At 40.8% G+C, this 19878-nt stretch overlaps 1 protein-coding gene across 1 annotated transcript; it reads left to right on the plus strand.

Annotated features, from left to right (window-relative positions):
- Positions 1–401: 401 nt before the first annotated feature.
- Positions 402–18548, plus strand: LOC129088786 (neurturin). Its single transcript, XM_054596018.1, is given in 6 exon segments — positions 402–432; positions 10924–10985; positions 11319–11345; positions 11347–11430; positions 13126–13300; positions 18139–18548. Coding segments are annotated over 6 exon segments (789 nt in total).
- Positions 18549–19878: the final 1330 nt, after the last annotated feature.

The following is a 19878-nucleotide window of genomic DNA, read 5'->3' on the forward strand; positions in this document are numbered from 1 at the left end:
CGCGGGTTCTAAACACAACACACACACACACACACACACACACACACACACACACACACACACACACACACACACACACACACACACACACACATACTCACACATCTGGACTTGAAGCTTCAGTAAGCTCACACCTGTCCCTCTGCAGGACGCACGGCTCGGCTCGGCACGGCTCGGCAGCTCCTCTCCCTGACAGACAGCGGTGGTCAGCTCGGGTCCGCGGGATTCAGACTCAGCGCCGTCACTCTCATGACATGCCTCCAGCCGTGAGGAGGAGCACCGCGGTCGGCACCGCGCCGCCAATCCCCGGGATGTAACCGAGGAACCGACGCAGAGCTCCGCGGAGAACATCCGAGTGCGCGTGGATTATTACGGCGGCTGGCTTTTTCACGCTCACGTCCATGATCGGGAGGGCGAGCAAACTCGGCAGAGGTAAGACCGATGATGGCTGTCTGACACTGACCTGAGTTCAGTCTCAAAAGTTTATGAAGCCCACCGACCCCCATGTAAGACATGCATTTTATCATATTGGGCTTTATGAATTAAGTTGACTGTTTTTATAACGGCTATGTATGGACATAAAAATGGAGGAAATAGTAAACATAATCATTTGCTTTAGCCTGCTTTCACATGCCTTTACTTTTATTACGCCACACATTTAATTTGAAAGATTAGTTTATGCACGTGTGGGCTGATTTTGTGAAATGGACTGGAGGAAGAAACCAAACAAAGCAAAAACAGCACAATTTAAAAAGATTTATGTGCAAAAAATATTTTTGTGAGATACAGAAATGAGAATGTAAAACATGCAAATTATATTTTGTTTTATTGTTTTTTCTCTAACATTCTTGATTAGGTATAGTTGGTTTATGTGATTTATTGAGTATTGATGCATTAGTGTAGAATGGGACTAGACAACCACGTTGCTTCTTTTTTCTCCTATTCAGAGATGATTATTCAATCATTTTGCGTACTGGTTGGTTGTATATGTTCAAGATTATCTATTGGTTATTTTGTTTTATTTTTGAAAAATATATTTGCAATAGGGTTTATTTGATTCAATGCATTTAGAGATAAAACTCATATACATATGATAGGAGAATATTTAAACTGATGGATTTCCAAGATACAGCTTATAACCGAAAAGTATAAATTGAAACAAAATTTTCTTCTGGATAAGCGACAATAAAAAATAAAATAAAAATAATACATACAATGAATGCTGAGATATTTTGTATAACTGGGAAATCCTCCCTTTACTTCTCCTCATCTGTGATAGCTACAAATTTGAAGAAGAAAAAAGAAATTAGTAAAGGACAGATTCAAAGCATTATCTTATGTAATTCAATAGAGATTTTTGTAAATTCAGGGTCGATAGTTTTATTTTGACAGGTCATATTCTGTGGCATATGTGGATGTTAAAGTCTACTTTTAGATCCTCAGAACAATGAGGAAGCTTTTCTCTGTGTCTCTTTATATACAGCCTTCCATTTTGCTAGAGAACATAGAGCAGATAATAAGTCTGCCTCGTGTAGAGAGAGCGGATTCTGATGAGACGGAAGCAGAGAGAGAGTTTGGGACGTTACATACGATGATTTGTTGGCCTGAGCTTGGCGGCGACTTGCTTCCTCGTCCAAGTGTCTATTTTAGGTACAAGGCTGTGATGTGTTGAAGCAATATTTAACAGCTCTCTGTGTTGTTCACAGAATCAGAATCTCTTTGCCAAGAATATTACACGGGGGAGGAATTTGACTTCAGATGCTTGGACTTGATAAGCTTTCATTTGGACAGGATGACAAAGGTTACAAAAGGGACAAGTAGAGTGGTCCTCTACATGTACTTTAATATCAATAAAGGATTGAAGCTGTATTAATTGCAGTTTTTAAATTGTTTTAACATTGATTCTCAAGACTGTGTAATGTGAGAAGGCTCGTATGGAATAAGATATATTTTATGAAGCAGACTTTATATGAACAACTCTGAAGCTCTAAGAGCTTTTTGTCTCTTCTGTCTTTTAGTTTTGGTTTTATATTCAGCAAATAAATATCACGGTTTAGTTCATTACCATTAGCGTTTAAGCCCCTTTTGGCAGCTGCTTTCAGCAACAAACTCTGATAAATCCACTGTGCATGCACAAACTGTCCAACACCAAACAGCAGCTTATAGACTATCTGGTGAGCATAGTGGAATACTCCGCAGCTAAAATACCACAAAGAGGGGAACAAGAGTTTCAAGGTCAGGGAAATACCAAACTGCCAGAGCGCTGCTTGAGCCGGTTGTAGCGCCGCTGCCACCACGATAAGGCCGACTGCGTTGCTCTGCTGAAGAGTCCACTGTCAGCTACGCTGAGCCACCTTTGTCAGGCTTACTGAACTAACATGTCAAGCTACGACTCAAACTAATGTGGAATGGTAAACCTAGAAAATACCTGTTTTTTACTGGTATCAAACCATCAAGCCAGATTTGAAGGCAAGACTGCTTTAAGCTTTAGTCAGCCTAATTGACCGGAAATAATGTTTGCATCTTAAATTTCTGCAACCACGCATATGTTGAATGTAGACGTTCTTCCATTTAGTCAGAGCAAGTGACAATGAGCGACTGTTAGTTAAAGTTATGTGGCAAGATTATGAGTATAACAAGCTGGGAAAAACAATACTGCGGGAGAGGACTTTCACCCAGAAAACCACTGATCGTGTCCTGTGTTCAATGTATTTGTGGTTTGCAGAAACGCCGTCTCTGAACCCATCAGCTATCAGCCTGATAACAGATAAGCCACTGGTGAAGGTCTGTATTTCAGGGGTTTCAGGGGAAGCCAAAAAGGCTAATACTTCCTTTTCCATGCGCTGCTCATTGTTTACAGTCTGAATAACCACTTGAGATGATAGACTGGAGTTGGAGTTTACAACATGTACGACCAGATTGTTTCACAAGTAGCCAGTTTAAAAGCTAATCTTAAACTGATAAAAAGCTGATTCAGCATCAGAAGATAGCCTTTGGGTTACCACGTTTTACCAGCATTTCAGCCAATGCGTTCCACCACCTTTTTCTCTCCATACAGACTGTTTACCTTCATTCAATCAAAGCCTGATCCAACATGATGGATTAATACTATACAGACTATAAACAGAAAACAGAATGCTTCCAATGCCAAAATCCTGTCCCGTTGCCCATCGATTCAGAATCTGTTTGTAGAGATCAGCAGAATCGCTCAATGCCGACATTTTTTCTGGCGGGCTGGGTTAAGTAAAGGCTGCTGTTAGTCGAAAGCAGGCAGAGTTAAAAAATGTGGCAGATGGTTTACAGAGTCAAAGGCAGATGGGGAATTCCCTTTTTAGATGTTGGGTAAAGGTAGGAGTCAGACCAAAAGGATTAATGGTTAAATGTGGTATTGATTGGAAACACACCTAAACTAACAGTTTTGAGGAACTCTCACTGCTGTAAGACCGCTGCGGATCATCTTGAGGGTCTGAATTGTTTACCATAGTTATTATGTTTTCCAAACTAATTTAAATGTCTAGTTGAAAATACTATCCATACATTTAAGGCCATTGGTCAAACTATAACATTAAGAACAAGGCCACTGGGTGTTTTTTATGGTGAAACACAACGGGGAAAGTGACAACATTTAATTTCCCTTGTTGAAGTTCTCCAGAACACCGTCTCTGGATCATTTAGTATAGAAATTCTGGTGTTTCCACAACACAACGCGGTGAAGGTGAAGTTATGGGCTGGGAGCAGCTACAGTGGAATAGCAGTGGCCTGCTTTATAGGAAAATGTGCTAATGATCAGCAAAGTTTGGCAGCTATAGAAACACTTCCACCGGTTAGCTGTGGGCCCGCTAACTCAGCAGCTAACACCTATCAGACTACTTTTAAAGTGAGACCTAGAACAGACAGCAGGGAACCTTTTGGCCTTTATCATTTAAAAGAAATGTAAAAGTGGAAACAATGTTTAATAAATACTAAGAAACTCTTTTTTTTCTGGGAAATGATGTCCCCTATTCTTTGTGGGTTTTAGTGGTTTACCAAGTTGTTCAGTATTTTCTGGCTGAATGAGATTGGTTGTGGCTGGTTGGGCTTCTGTTTTCTCCAAGACAATTTAGGATATAAAACCTGATGAAGTCAGTTCCTAGTGATGGTCTAAGTTCTGTGTTTGTGTGACCCATCCATCCTACGGGAACTTTCCTGCTCTCACTCTGAGAACATGGCGTCGGCCAAACACCAATATGGTGACTGCCAAAATGCAGAACTCGAGGGTTCGAAACTGTAGTCAACCAACCAATTGGTGCTGTCGGTTCACATGATCTCCTTAAAAATGTGTTTGAGGCTCTTGACTTGCATTTACTATAGCCAGCAATAGCAACCAGAAGTAAGGAGACAAAACAGCCAATGGAACAAGTCCTGTTAGGCCTACACGCCCTCGCTGTGTTAAAGTATTGTGACTTAAAACCATGCCAGTACTACAGGGTCTCCCTTTCACTGCCAGTCCTGAGCTCATGTTTTGGCTCCGTACTGGTGGCCCTGCCGTCACCTCTCCAGTCTCTGCATTTCATTGTGGGTCAGTTGTTCATGCGCAGATCTCCACTGGTCTAAAAGATTGCGATCATCCTCTGTACTCAAGAAGTTGTTTTTGCTTCATTGCAGGTTGGTAATCGTCGGATTTGATAACCGGGAAAGACCTTGATGAAATATCTTATATATTACTATGCTGTCATTCGTTGGGAAGAGCTTGCACCATTTTCTGTTTGCTGCTGTTTTCCTGGTTCTAAATTGTTATTTTGAATAATTCTGGATATTGAAGAGATTAAACAAACCTAAAAAAAAAGTAGGAGACTTCAGAGTTTGATGTGAAGATCCCTATCAACAGCTTACCTTGAGTAGAGTAAGCCCTGAACCAGAATAAGGGCTGTTATTTAAACTGTGAGCTAACATTCTGTATTGGTCTGTTGTTGGAGCTCCACTGTGTAGTATTTCTGCTCTTGTAGAATGTGAAAGCAGGTAGTGATGTCTGTGGTTCTGTGCTATTTGTGTTTTGCTAACAAATGTGGAATTATTATTATGGAAATAAAGGATATTCTTGTAAATATTGAGTAAGTTCGGTTTTTAAAACTTAAGAGAAATGGCACTGGTAGATTTAAATGTGCTTTCACTTACATTTACAACCATCCTGCCTATTTTTGGAATCATCTACACTGAGTTGGGAACTAACACCAGGAAACGAGCACAAGCCCCTGCATACAGCAGTCCGCCTGGTGCTGAGCAACATCTGCTCAGCCCCGGTCACACTCTCATGCTGGGAAATCCAAACAGCTCCCACTTCATTTATGAAAGCTCAATTTATATAAAAATGTCTTCTGGACATCTATCAAGAGGTTCAGACAGGGTATGCTCTCTCAGCCTTCTCTGTAGATGCATAAACATGGATGGTATACATTTTGCTCTGGTCTTGAAAGGCTGTTAAGAGATGGTAGTTTCATCCCTCACACTTGGAATCATGTCGGTAATATTTTTTATTACAGAAGTAAAATGTTTTCACATCAGAATCATGTTGGGCTTAGAGGCCAAGCGGATTGTTTTTCATTTAGAATATTTGGATGCTAGAGGTGTACCTTGCATGGTAGCCCCTGCCATCACTGTATGAATGGATGTGAATGGGTGAATGACATGTAGTGTTAAAGCGCTTTGAGTGGTCGGAAACTAGAAAGGTGCTATCCAAGTATAAGTATAAGTTTGCAGCAAGAACACAGTAGGCGTAACAATGTAGAAAGAAAAAATAAGTGTTCAGACTGATAGCTACAGGTCCTGATTGACATGGTGCAGAGGCGATCCTTTTGTGAAGTCGCCCCTGAAGTTTAAAGTTTTCCCTCAATTGCCACATTCAGATCAGAATTTCCCCATTGATCATTACTTTGATCCATGACCAGGTATCAATAAAACACATGCCTTTGAATTTACTGTGGATATTCATTGTCCATGAAAATGCAAAGATAAATCAGTTTTTGATTATCTCTCAACCTGGCTCAATTACCTCTTGTACAAGAGAAATACCTAAATCGAATGTGCCAATTGCATTGAAATGTAATGATGGGGCTCTGGAGATGATCTAAAATGATTCTTCGAACCTTTTCAAATGTCATATTATAATGCAACAATCGTGCTTCCAAGTTGATGAATATTTAATTTCAATGATCCCAATGTAGCCGCTTACTGGTAGAGCTTTATGATGCTTGTTTTATTCAGCACTTTAATATTCAGTACTGCCTCATCCTTCAACTATTCATTAGATGTGTTCAAAAGCCTTGAGGGAGTGTTTTTGTGATTTTGCTATAAAGTCAATAACAGAAATGCCCTCAGGTTGTCGTAGGAGAGTTACAGACTGAATTTTCAGGAATTTTCCCTGAATTTGACAGTTGTGTGGTTTGGTTCATGATCATTCATTAGAGAGCAGGAACAGGACTAGCATGACCTCTAATATCAAACGCAGCATCTTTGTCTGAATGCGTATCATTGTCTTTCTCACTGAGATGTATACAATGCACATAATTGTGAGGGGAAAATGAAGTGTTTGTAAAAGATGAGGTCTGGCGTGACTTCTTCATTCATTTGTTTTTACTTGGACAGGTCCGATTGTATATGTGAGTGTGTGTGTGTGTGTGTGTGTGTGTGTGTGTGTGTGTGTGTGTGTGTGTGTGTGTGTGTGTGTGTGTGTGTGTGTGTGTGTGTGTGAGTGTGTTGTGTGTGTGTGTGAGTGGTTGCTGCTGTCAGAGTGGTGTTACCAAGAGATGTAATCATGTACAAACATTCCTGTGTAATGCCAGTATGGTTTAAGGTCTCTGTTCTGTAAAAGAGAACTTCTTCTGATAACGTAATCAAGTACCAGTCGCTGGTGGAAAATATCAATGATTTAGGATATTGATATAAACTTGATATTTGGCAGCCTTGGACAAATATAAATAAGGTCACCAGCTGCACGAGGTAGGGCACCCTAACGCAGAAATGGCCCTTTCTGTTCTCCACTTAAAGGGCATCCTAGAGTGCACTTCATCACATTTTCTCTACTGTAAGGGCATTTCATCTACCATAAGGGCAACCAAGAGGGCACTTTTGCGGTTTGTTCAAACATGTTTCATGGCTGTAGTTGTGGCACTGGTTAGGACAATGGCTGGCTTTGGGCTCTCCCAATTTCATCAAAGGAGACAGGATTTGCCAACTCTTTAATATTGTGGGGTACAAGAAAAAAAATTCAGTCAGAGGCCAAAAGTAGGACTGTTAAACAATTGTAGCTGTCATTTCTCATAGATAATACAAAAGACATCTAATACAGGAAAAATTCAGTTTAAGTCACACTTCACCTTTCTCATCTGTATCCTCAGTCTGTTCTATTCTGAACTTTTGTAGCTGCATGCAGGCTTGACATTAGTGTTTCATTGCAGGCTATTCTTTACACACACACACACACACACACACACACAAACATACACACACACACACACACACACACACACACACACACACACACACACACACACACACACACACACACATACACACATACACATACACAGTCAGTGTTGTGTAATCTGATCATGATCTACTCCTGTTCCCTACTCAACATCCATGTCTACTTAAGTTGACAGAGGCAGAGAGAGGCGAGGCGAAAAGAGTTACTTTAGGAAAAAGGAAGTTGTAAAAAAACAAACATTGAAAGTACAACATTACAAACTTAATCAACTTCAAATATGCTCTCTTGTTTTGCTCTTTTTACATCTTGGTGGACGTTTTAGTGATTTATGGAGTCTTCTTTCTGCATTATTCGAAGGTTCCACTTACTGTACGGAAACTTCTCCTGGTTGTAATTTTGTTTTATTCTAGGGAGTGAACTTAAAAGCATCTGTGATATTTGATCATGATATAAAATGTACTATTAGCTTTATATTAAATATTGCAGATTTGAGCCCAGATCCCTTCCAGGATGTTGTGTGCTTTTATTCATTTTTATTAGACGTGTTTATTACTGTTCAAGACTATTACTGTTTCACTCCTGGAGCTGGTCAAGAGACTGTGGACTAGAATCCCACATCTAATTAAACGTAGAACAAGGGGTTCTCAACAATGCTACAAGCAGCACTTCCGGGGTCCAAGCAATCGGACTCCAAAAGGACACTCTCGGGTGAAAGTCATCTGTTTGTTTGACCCACCTGCACCACGTGGACCCTCTCTCTAGACTATGTCAGCTGCTCTGCGTCTAATAATGATGCAGATGGGTTTACATTGGAGTTAGCTGAAAGCATGGTGCGTCTCATGCAGATGCTAAAGGCTGCCTCCATGCGATGGTATCACTGGTAACACTGAGGGGTACTGACCAAGCACCGGTATCTGATGTGTTGTGAGTGAGAGAGAATTGAACGGCCCCTTCCGCCAACGACATGCACAGGCACTGCACTACTCTAATCATAAAGCAAGGAATCTCTGTATGTGGCATATCCCAAGAAACCATCTACTTCTCACTTGGTGGGTGTGCTGTTGGGGACACGAGGATGTGTAGTAACAAAGTTGGTGCAATTTGGACTCGTTCGATATCAATAATTTTGAAAGAAAGCACTCTGGGCACCAGTAGGGGCGGTGCTACAGGGCTTTGAGGACTGATTGGACTCTATCTGTCTGTCTGTCTGTCTGTCTGTCTGTCTGTCTGTCTGTCTGTCTGAACGCGTGCTTGCAGGTGTTATGAGCTCTGTGAGCTGGGCCATTAGCTGTCTGACTGTAGCCACTTCTCAATAACTGGTAAACAGAGTGCTGTTTTCCAAAGTTGACGCTGGCATTATCTGCTTCATATGCTGTGATGTGCCTCGTTTACAGTTCATACTTTAGCAGACAGTTCTTTGGAGCTTGATGCTTGCCATTTGCAGTTTCATCACTGTCTTCATCAGTCTGCACTCCATCAGACAAGGAAACATTTTTCTATTTCCCCTCATTTGAGGCATCGTTGAAGGCTGAAATACACAGGCCTGCCTTCGGTCAGGGACAGAGCATCCAAAATATCCTGAACAGTCTTTGGTCCTTAAACATTCATTGTAATCATCTCAGCTTTGTTTCTTCCCAAGTGCATCGTCTTCACAACATGTAAGTCTTAAAACAAAGTTGCTGATGCTATAGTACAATTTGGGCATTTTCCGTAGCAGATGACACGAAGAATGCTCCAATATTGCTTGCACCTTTTAGGCTGGTGTTGCGTTTGTGTGGAAACGTGCTGAGTATTATAATTCACATGTATTAAGCGCATCTCTTCTTCTTTCTTCAAGTCACCGCAGACGGGTTTTACTAGTCTCTTTTGCTTTTCAATTTTTGTAGGTGCTGCACGTATTTGCACACGCCAAAATGACCAACAACACCAGGCATTCCCAAAACATTTCTTCTTTTTTGGCAGGAATTAGTGCATTTACGATATATGCAACTGATGTGCATAAGGGGCTTGTGATTGGATGACTGGTGATCTCAGGATGATCTGCTACTGTTGTCGTATCAGATCTAGGATCTGTAAGAATGCCGTCTGCTGATCTGATGAAGTAGAGTAGCAGTCACTACGGAACAAGGAAGGTCCTGAATCGAACAACTCAATTTAGCCCAATATAGTTGAGTAGTTGGTCCTTCAATGTGGCACAGGACACAGTCGCGTACACACTGCTAAAACCTTCCAATGAAGTCTGAACGATCCCATCTCAGTGCGTCCTCAATGCATCGAGGCTGCATTCACACCTGTACATATGGCTGTCCACTTGTGATCAGATCACCCAAGATGTTTGTTAATGCCAGGTCTGAACATGGCCGAAAGTGTTGATTTTGGACCTGTTTTGAATACATATAGTTCGCACATTCGAGCCCTAGACCCCCCCTCTCTCCAGTGGAGCTGATAAGCGGTCCATGGCAGAAGACCGTGGAAGCATTCGGCAACAGAAACAAAGGCACAATTAAATTAAATTCAATTCTATGTATTTTGTATAGCACAAAATCACAAATTTGCCTCAGAAGGCTTTACAAACTGTACACATACGACATCCTCGTATATGTCGGTAAAGGAAACACTCCCCTAAAAAAACCTTTTAATGGACACAACTTGTCTAGATAACAAATGGTTAACTTTCTGATTCGTCAACAGGCCTTGGCATGTATGTGACATTATAAGGTAAGGGAACAGACATTCCTTTCGCCATTTGGGGTGTTGGTAGTTTTTACTGTGGGGGCCTTAAAATTCAGAGGATGTCTAGGTTTACTTGAGGTTTACTTTAACAAGGAGGTTAGCCAATCCAAATGGGCTTGAGAGTGAGTCATGACGGAGATCAAAGAAACGAAAGTAGCCATCCAATCACAGTGTTAAACATTAGCATTACCTGTACTTGAAAAAATACAGACGTTGACGTTGCAGAACGCTGCAGACAGCTGACTGTCAGCAGAGCAGTCAGCAGGGTCTACCACAGACAGGAAAGAACAAAATAGAATTTTAGATAATGACTGTGGGAGTTTTCATAGTTAAGGTGCGAAGAGAACATCAAGTTTTAATGATAGCAATGCCTTGCCTTTCTTAATCACATGGGTTATGACAAAACATAAAACATTCCATTTTGAATTAAGATTTATGTCTTTATAAACACCATTCAAGTGAAATGATGTGGAAGTGAAGTTTGTTAACCTTCTGGGTGAGCTGAATTTGCTCTCGGGGCCAAAGTCAAGAGCATGAATCATCAGTGGTACTCTTTCAATTAATGAAGATTTAACAAAAGAAAATGTACCTTGTTATTACAGTGAAGGAAAGCCGGTATTCCTTCTTGAGGATTTTTTTCCACTAGGCATTTAAAAAGAACAGCTATTAAACTACTGAAGGAAGAGTGCTTTCCTTTAAAGTCCTTATTAGAATTTTCTTTTTTTCAGATGGAAAAACCTGGTGGAGGCAGGAGGCGTCGACTCCCCAGCATCACCTGAAGAACTGGAAGGTGAGCCCAAATGTTCAGGGTGTGTTTTGTTGTCAGCTGTCCAGAGATGTAGTGGAGACTGATGCCAACAAATTTCCTCATCATGATTGAAAGAATGTATAAGAATCAGAAAGGAAAAGGAGGCCAGCAGGATTTGCCATCAGACTGTTGGCATATACGTTTCACAGTCGGGGCCAGTTTCCACTACGATGCCCATTTGATCCTGAAGTTCCTGCCAGACGCTGCAGAGAAACTCATTTCATAAGTGATGTTAAAATATTAACCTTACCTGCACAATGGGAAGGTGTCACGTGTCAATTAAGTAAGTAAAGAGGTGCAGGTGTTTGGCTACAGGTATCCCACAAGGCTGTGGAGACGGGCCCCTCTATAGGCTAAAAGACACAGACACTATTTCCATGTCAAAGAGCCGATGGAACAGGACGGATCAGCTTTCAGTTCCCACAATGTATGGATCACTGTATATCCCTTAATTAAATGCAAATGCTAAAACAAAGTCCTAGCGGTGAATTAAGTGCCATTGAATTTGGGTTAGACATTAGGGGATGAATTCAAAAGACTTTTGTGATTGCCAAATTGAGTTTTCATCAAGTTGTTAAAGCGTCCAGCTCTGTTGTGAAATAGCTCCTGATCTACTAAATGCACTGGCACCAAATTTGTCAGCAAACATTCATGGCATCCAGCGGAGTTTTTAACTGCTGGTAGCACTGTGCAGCAGAGCAAGTTTTTAAGGAATAGGTCAACTTTTTTGTATCTCAGAGTCTCCGGTCTTGACGATGGATTGGCAAAATCCTTGGTATGTTTTCCGCAGTGGTGGAAAGCAACTAAATACAATCGGTCATGTATTGTAATCGAAGGTGCTCGATACAAAATTCAGAGCATATCTATTGCCTCCACCCAACTTATCTAATTTCACACACTTTCAAAGTGTACTGAACCATTTTCACTGACCGAATCAATATCCCTGGTTCAGCTGCTCACGCCGACGTCAGCTCAACTGTGATTCACTAGACTTATTTCCTCATAAACAGCATTAAATGACCATGACCATCATTGTTTTATTTTATCTTGTTTTCTATCTTGTAGTTATTCCGTATGCTCTGTAGCTGTATGTCTTCTCAAAATGAAAATTAACTTTTTTTGAACTACATTGTCAGTGAAAAGGAATCTTTTAACTGAACTGAACAAAGCGATTAGACTCAGCAAAAGTGAGTTGGGATTTAAACCTCTATAAAGTGGTTCAAATTAGCCCAACCTTTATGCTGCAACATAAAAACACTATATGTTCATGAATAAATTATTTTTATATCAGGCAGCAACCTCCAATTCTGCCGAGTAAAGCCAATGCGGAAGTGTCTTATAACCTGCATTTCCTCTACAGACCAGCACGGGGCAACTCCTCTGGTTGCAAAAAGAAGTGTGATTGTATAGAAGTCTATGAGAAAATGACTCTCACTTGATTTATTTCCTCAGTAAACATTGCAAACATGAGTTTATGGTCTCAATCTGTAGTTCCAAGTCTTATTCAATACAGCATGATGTTCATTTAGTAAATTATAGTCCATTTAGAGTCAAATAGATCAAAAAGCACAGTATGCTTTAGGGCGGACTTACTGTGATTTACAGGTCCCTGCTGCTATCAGAGCTGTATTTGCCACCTCTTAGTCACTCCTCCACATTGTAAATATGGTAAATTCGGTTGCCAAAAAACAACATGCCGTGTTCCAAGATGACAATGGCAAAATCGCCGAACTCGAGGCTTTATCACATCAGTCCACAAACTAATGGGTGACGTCACGATGACTATGTCCACTTCCTATATACAGTCAATGATTTTAATTAAATAATAGGATACATTATTTTCTGTAATGGGCCGTCCTACATAATGATTACTTTAACTTTTGGTACATGGTACAAGGTTTATTCAAGTGCTATTACTTTTTACATTTTTAATGAAAGACTTTTACTTGTCACAAAGGATTTCTTCACTGTGCTATTGCTACCTTTTCTTTCACCACAAAGGAAATTCAAAGAGGGCTTGTTCAACACTTTTGGAATGCACCATGCAGTGGCGATCCCACTTTTGGTGTCTGTGACGATGCCTGCTGAGCAAAAGTATCTGTGTGCTCCTTGATATCATCAGGTGATGCTGTGGGTGATGGCAGCATTGCTGACACTTGTGGAAGACGTGTTTTCTGAGGAGGACAACAAAGAAGCCCAGTCAGACCTCCGGCGTGTCCTCAGGCAGCCCTCATTGTCTCCTGCCGAGGATCTGGAACGGGACAGCAGGGTCCACACACCCTGGTCTAAAGCCCTCGGCAAGTATTTCATCAGCCAAGTATCAGCATTGCTACACTCTATTTTTTTTTTTACTTCATTCAATGATTAAACTTGAATCTACTGTGATCAACAAGACATTCTAGTAGTTCAGTCTGGACTGGTCAGTTCTGCACATACACAGGTGATGGATGAGCAATGTCCCATCATTGTATTTTTATTAGAGATGGAAAGAACCAAACTCTAGCTGGGCTTTTATTGTGAAATGAACCATCCTTCCCTTGTGGTCACTCATCCAGATTTGAGATTTTCTGTTAAAATATTTGAGGTTATATGCCTAGTTGCCTATAAATAATAATGTTTAATGCCCCAATATTTAGGCTAATATTGAAGTTATTAGAATAGATATATTAAATATCGCCCCTCGTATTGTAGACAAAAAGCTCAAAGTTAACCCTAAAACTGTTGACAAGGTTTTAGGGTTAACCCTAAAACTATTGAGTAACTGCAGTGTCATCACATGACACCTTTATCCGCCAATCGTTCAGGAAATTCAACGTTTCAGAAAGTGATCTGACGGTCAAGGACTGACTGCTTTTTCCATTACCTGTCAGCTTGTTCTTCAAGTAATGAGTTTGTGTCTGGTAAGCCAGAGCACTTACCAATCTGCGTCCTGAGACTGTTCATTCTAAACAACAATGGCAGCTATTGCAGAAGTTAGCATAAATGCTGCAAAAGAGTCAGTTCTATCAGAACTTGAGGCTATTTTTATTCATTGAAAGAAGACAAAAGAACAAACCTGAAGGCTTTTCTTCCTAAAGAGTCTGATTGGCAGACAAATCAAATCACCTGCCAATTGTTTTTTTTAAAAGGTCCAAACAGTTTCCAATGATAGATTCTCAGATGGTTCTGTGTAACAAACCATCTGGCGGGTCAGGTTTAGGGTAGAGGTCACATTTTGGGTTAAACTAGGAGATCGTTGTAGTCATGGTTAAAAGAAACCAAGGCTGACTGTTGGTAGGGCACAGGAATCTAAAGGCGCTCCCGAATGCCAAAAGTCGCACGCTTTGTTGATCTCTTCACCCCAAATTCCAAATTTCAAGAAGTTGTGTGGCTCTATATCGTGTTAGTTCATCATTGTAACAGCAGCTAGAGCTAAACATATGTTGTTTTTAGGCATTCGGACAAGCGACTGATGCTTTGTACGCCTCTTTATTTCTACAATTATTATAGAATTTAAGACATATAAACTCCCAATAACAATAAGAAAGAATTAGTATTATTTAGTAGTTTGGGATTTTATAAGACATGCCCAGTGGGAACACGTAATATATAGTCTTGTATTCTGCGTAGGGGCCATACACTTGCGGCCACAACTTTTGGAAGTCCACTCTTCATTTCTATCCTTCATTTTAACATTCTTTGTTTGCAGCTAAGAGGCTGCAAACAAAGCATAATAAATCTGAGACGGAGACCATAAAATAGCACTGTATGGAAATAGCACCTGGATGACAGGCCTCTGGAAATTTTCCTTGTAGTTTTCAACACTGAATTTGGCCTTGGTCAACTGAGCCAGGGCCTCCGAGTGCAACCGGTTGAAAATAATCAATCCAGTGTGCAGGTTTCTGTCATGCATCATGGTCGTTGTTCTTCACAAATAGCAGCGAAATAGGATGAATAGCTGAATGTCTGTTTATTCTACCATTCAGTTTGGTAAGTCGCTAAACCAGAATTCCATCTCTTTTATGATAGATAATACCTATCTAATAATAAGTATAATAAATTATAAAAACTGAACTAAAAAAGGTTCATAGTAAACCCCCCCTGACACTTCCCCGTTGACGTTATTGAATCAGTTTAAAGGGACAGTTCCCCCTAAAATATAATAAAATACATATGTTCCCTTTTGTTTTGTGGTGCTATTTATCAATCTAGATCGTTTTGGTGTGAGTTGCCTAGTGTTGTAGATATTGTCCATAGAGATGTCTGCTTTTTTTTCCAATATCATGCAACTAAAAAAAATACTTTTGAAAAACTGTCACAATTACTCAAAATAATTCACAGACCTCGTTGGGTGCAGTTTCATGTAGGAACAATTTATCGATATGAACGGGTTTGTGGAGAGTCATTCTAGTGTTTAGAGCAGTTACTCCATGTGTCAATCACTGCTGACACTGCCTTCATTCTTTTGGTGCTGTAAGCTGCGTTTCTCCATCCAAAACTTTGTGAAAGTGCTGAAAAATATGACCCAGACAGGTCAGAGCGTCACACGAACGTTGTCTCGTGACTTGCACTCTTGCTTAAAAACAACAATAATGTTTAGCACAGTAGGACGTGATTGCCCGGAACATTACCCAATTTGAATGTAACATTGGAATAGCTGTATAATTACATGAAATAATGCAAAACCGTGTGGCGTGTTTTGACATGGCTGAATATGTACCTGAGCGGGGGGAGGGGGAATAAGAAGTGCTGCTCTCTTCGCCTCTGGAACATTTGTATTTAACATTTTTCCGTTCTTTTTTTTCCCTCGTGATTTTTTTCTTTTTTCGTAAACATCTAGGCATGAGCTGACAAGCACCTATGCTGCTGTAAATGAGCCATCTACAGTAGTAATAACCGTCCCCTAAGGACAATACAGCATTGAGGCATTGTGCAGGATGCCAAAGCCATCCGTTCAGTAAGCGCAGAAGTCAGTCAAACACCTGGGCCGGGTCTGCCCAGCGGGGCGGCTGACGTTGTTTTGAAACGTTCCTGCAACTGAGAAAGCAACTTCGGCTCCGATTAGAGCTCAGCCATCAGCTCCACTTCCCTCCTGTAAATTAGATAATGTAATCAAATGTAATCGTTACATTTACGAATTCATTTTTAAAATCTAAATAAATAACATCAATTCACAGATAATAAACCAAACAAAAAGTTACATATTTAATTAAATAAATTAAATTACAAATTAGATAAAAACCATGTTGATACGAAAAAAGTAACTTAGCGTTGAGGAATAGTTTTCAAAGACATCTGAAATATTTTGAGTTCATCAAAGCTGCAAGTAGTCACAGTAGTCATAGTAGTCATAGTAGTCACAGTAGTCACAGTAGTAGTGGCAGCAGTAGCAGTCATAGAGTGTGTGAGGTTCTTCACTCAGTAGACCTCTAGCTTCTTTCAGACTAAAGCACTAAACTGCTTTGAGAATGATGACTATTCCAAAAACATATTTTTAATTTCCCCAAACTAAGCCAGTTAGGAACTACCTTTTTTTTTATTAAAATGCAGTCACTGATTCCAAACACTCCAATCAGTGTCTGTGATGAATAAAGACTGGGCTTCATCCTCTCCGTCTTACTCTGATACTGCTTCCCTTCATGCTGTCGGAGCAGCACGCTGTCAGATGAGGGAGCTTAATCCAGCAGAGTACAGTTGACATGCAAAATATGTTTACATACACCAAGAATTTGGGAGCTGAGCAGAGGTCGAATCCGAGCTCTTAAACATATGGCTAAGTGAATAAAAGTGATACAAGATGTCTTTGTGAACTTCTGATACCCTGTGCTTGAGGTCCTGTTCCGCCAAATAAATCAGTAAGCAGGTTACTTTCAATTACAGCTGCATGTTACATAGTGTTGTTACAACTTCCCTTTCCTGGGACTAGAGATTTCCTGGGACTTTATAGTATTATCATACTATTATTATATACTCTTCCTGGTCTTCCACGCTATAGCACAGTTTAATGAAAGGTTGTGTAGTTTATTATATAATTTCACCAAATGTCTATAAAATATTTCTTTATCAAAAAAAGACTGACCTTGTCATTATCATCCAGCCCTAAATAGGGAAATGCGCGTTAAAATCAAAATTGATTGGGCCTATTGCAGCAACATTCTCATTAATGTCTCTCATATCTTCCTCACAATTTTCTGCTAAGTAAAATAATAAGATTGGTCGACTCCAGATGCACCAAACGTTCTTAACCATCCAAATATGTTACTAGGTGTGCTGAAAGATGAATCACCTGATTACAATCTGCCAGTACACTCATTGCACGTCACAAAAGTCTTCCACAAGCTGGTAGCTTGACAGCTGTGAGTATCAACAATAGCCATGTTTGTTGTTTTTGGGGAGTGGTTTTGGAGGAAGGCCTGAAGGGGGCAGGCTGTTAATGTTGCCGACTTGGCCATTTCCCACTAGATTTAGGGACTTTTGTAGCTAGTGCTGCTAGCTACTTTTTTGGCAGCGAGAAAGAAGACATGACATTCAGCAAAGGGCCCTGGGCCGGAGTCAAAACCAGGCTGCTGGGGTAAGGAATTAGCAATAATGGTATGGGCTTTACCAAGACGGCAATCTACGGTTCTGCCGAGTTAAGCCAATGCGGTGTGTTTTAATGTGTCTTAAAACTTGCATTCTCTCTACTGACTAGCAGGGGGCGACACCTCTGGTTGCAAAAGGGGTCTGATTGTATAGCATTCCAACTATGGAAAAATCTGTTCAATGGGTGACGTCATAATGACGACGTCTTCTTCTTATATACAGTCTATGGCTGTACGCCAATCTGCTAGCTACTTTCATTGGAAAAGAGTTGGCAACAGAGCCCTGGGTTTTTTGGTTTTATCATTTTAGAAATGTAGCGCACTTTTGCTACTTTCTGAAAATTAACCAGCCCTGGTTTTAGGGTTGATCCCTTGCTGCTTTAAAATCTGTTTCAACAGTAATTTTATCACATAAAAAAATGATACTGCTCTTAAATTCCCATTAAAACTTTTTTTTTGGAGCCAAAGTTTGGTCACTGTCTGCGACAATGTCTTTTCTTTTTGCTACCATTGGAGTTTTTGGAACCAAATTATTCACTATCCAGGTGCCCTGTTGTGTTTTCTTTTTCTTGTAGAAGAGTGGTCACTGATGCAGGAAGAGGAAATCCAGCAGAACAGATGGCGGCGCTCCACTCGCGACCCAAACTTGCCCAGAACGTCACGGAGGAACCGCAAGAAAACCAAGGGCAGTCACGACTGCCACCTGGAGAGGAAGCAGATACGCGTGCGGGACCTCGGCCTTGGCTATGAATCGGACGAGATAGTCCTCTTTAAGTACTGCGTTGGCACATGCCACGGCTCCCGCAAGAACTACGACCTGGCCTTGAAGGCTCTGATGGACAGCGGGAGCATCTCCGGAAAGAAGGTCAGCGGTCAACCCTGCTGTCGGCCTACCCGTTATGAGACTGTGTCCTTCATGGACTACCAGACTACCTGGCAGACAATTAAGTGGCTCTCGGCGGCCAACTGCAGCTGTGTTGGCTGAATACAAAGAAGAGTGTCCGTCTGCATAACACAGAAAAGTTATTGTGTGAAAGAGCGGGATGCAGCGAGGCCCGGGTGACTAAACCCTGGTTCATGCGGTCTGAGGCGAGAAGCCTGGACCAGGATCCTCAGCGCAGTGTCAGTGGCCTTCACTCAGCTCACTGCTTGGATGTTGGAGATGCAAAACGTCAGACAGAACCACGCTGGCTATGTTTGCCAGCAGACCAGGGCAGTGGAGGGTTTGTTTCAATGCAAGCAGCAATAAGCACAGAGGAGGAGACTATCAGTACTGTCCCAGTCCATAACGGACTGTATTTTTTAGTCCTTCATTCAGCCTATTGAGGGCTTACAGCAGCCATGTTGGAGGTCTTCAGCTCTTTGGCAAAAGAGGCTCCGAGTAGCTTATCACATTTCTGAGCAAGCTTGGTCTTACCAGAATTCAGTGGGCCTTTGGTTTATTGATAACTTCTCTGTTCTTTTTAAATGGCAGCTGTCAATTTCACCATGAAACTTTTTTTTCTGTTAGTCAGAAAGTCATAATACCGTATCAGCTACCTAGCTATGCGGACATTTGTGGCTGACACATACTCCAGCATGAAGGGTAACTTTTTTCTTAATTGTTATTAAACTACATTTTAAGTTGAATATGGTTTTACATATGGAATGTGATTCATCAGCTGTTGCATGTAAGGAGGTGAGAAATCGTGATATTGGCTTTATGTTCTGTTGGTTAGCGAGCTAACGAAGCCAAAAACTCCACCATTTGTTCAGGTCACAGTACCTGTGTTTAAAAAAAACAAGTGAACCTCATCAGACCATTCACTTTTATTTTGAACATTACTGACTTATACATTCACACCACAGCATTATTGAAACATTTCTCTTTTTCTTATGTTGGTTGTCCCATACTATGGTGCCCATACTACTTATCCGTTATTTGCCAAAAGCCAGTTATCCAGCGAACCTTCAAATTGAGCCAAATGTGATTTTTCTGGATATTTCTAAATCAACTGCAAAGCCTCTATTCAAAAAAAGTCAAGACAGCATGACATGAACAGCGCAAATCAACCAAAAACTCATCAATTTAAAGACCAAATATTACTACGTGAAGACATACTAGTAAGAACTTATACGTTTCTAGAAGTTTTACCTGTTTAGTTTTGTAAATAAAATGGTCTTCATAAGACCAAAATTAGCTTTCACCGTGTGCTACAACTCTACCTTTTACTTCCAGGGGCAGCTCAATAACACTATCTGGTCAAGGAAAAGTCACAATGAAAGCAACTGTAGTCAGTCTTCCGATGTCCTAAACCTGTCTCTCCCACACACGC

This window comes from Anoplopoma fimbria, chromosome 3, assembly GCF_027596085.1.
Source record: "Anoplopoma fimbria isolate UVic2021 breed Golden Eagle Sablefish chromosome 3, Afim_UVic_2022, whole genome shotgun sequence".
In the NCBI taxonomy this organism is placed as follows: domain Eukaryota; kingdom Metazoa; phylum Chordata; class Actinopteri; order Perciformes; family Anoplopomatidae; genus Anoplopoma; species Anoplopoma fimbria.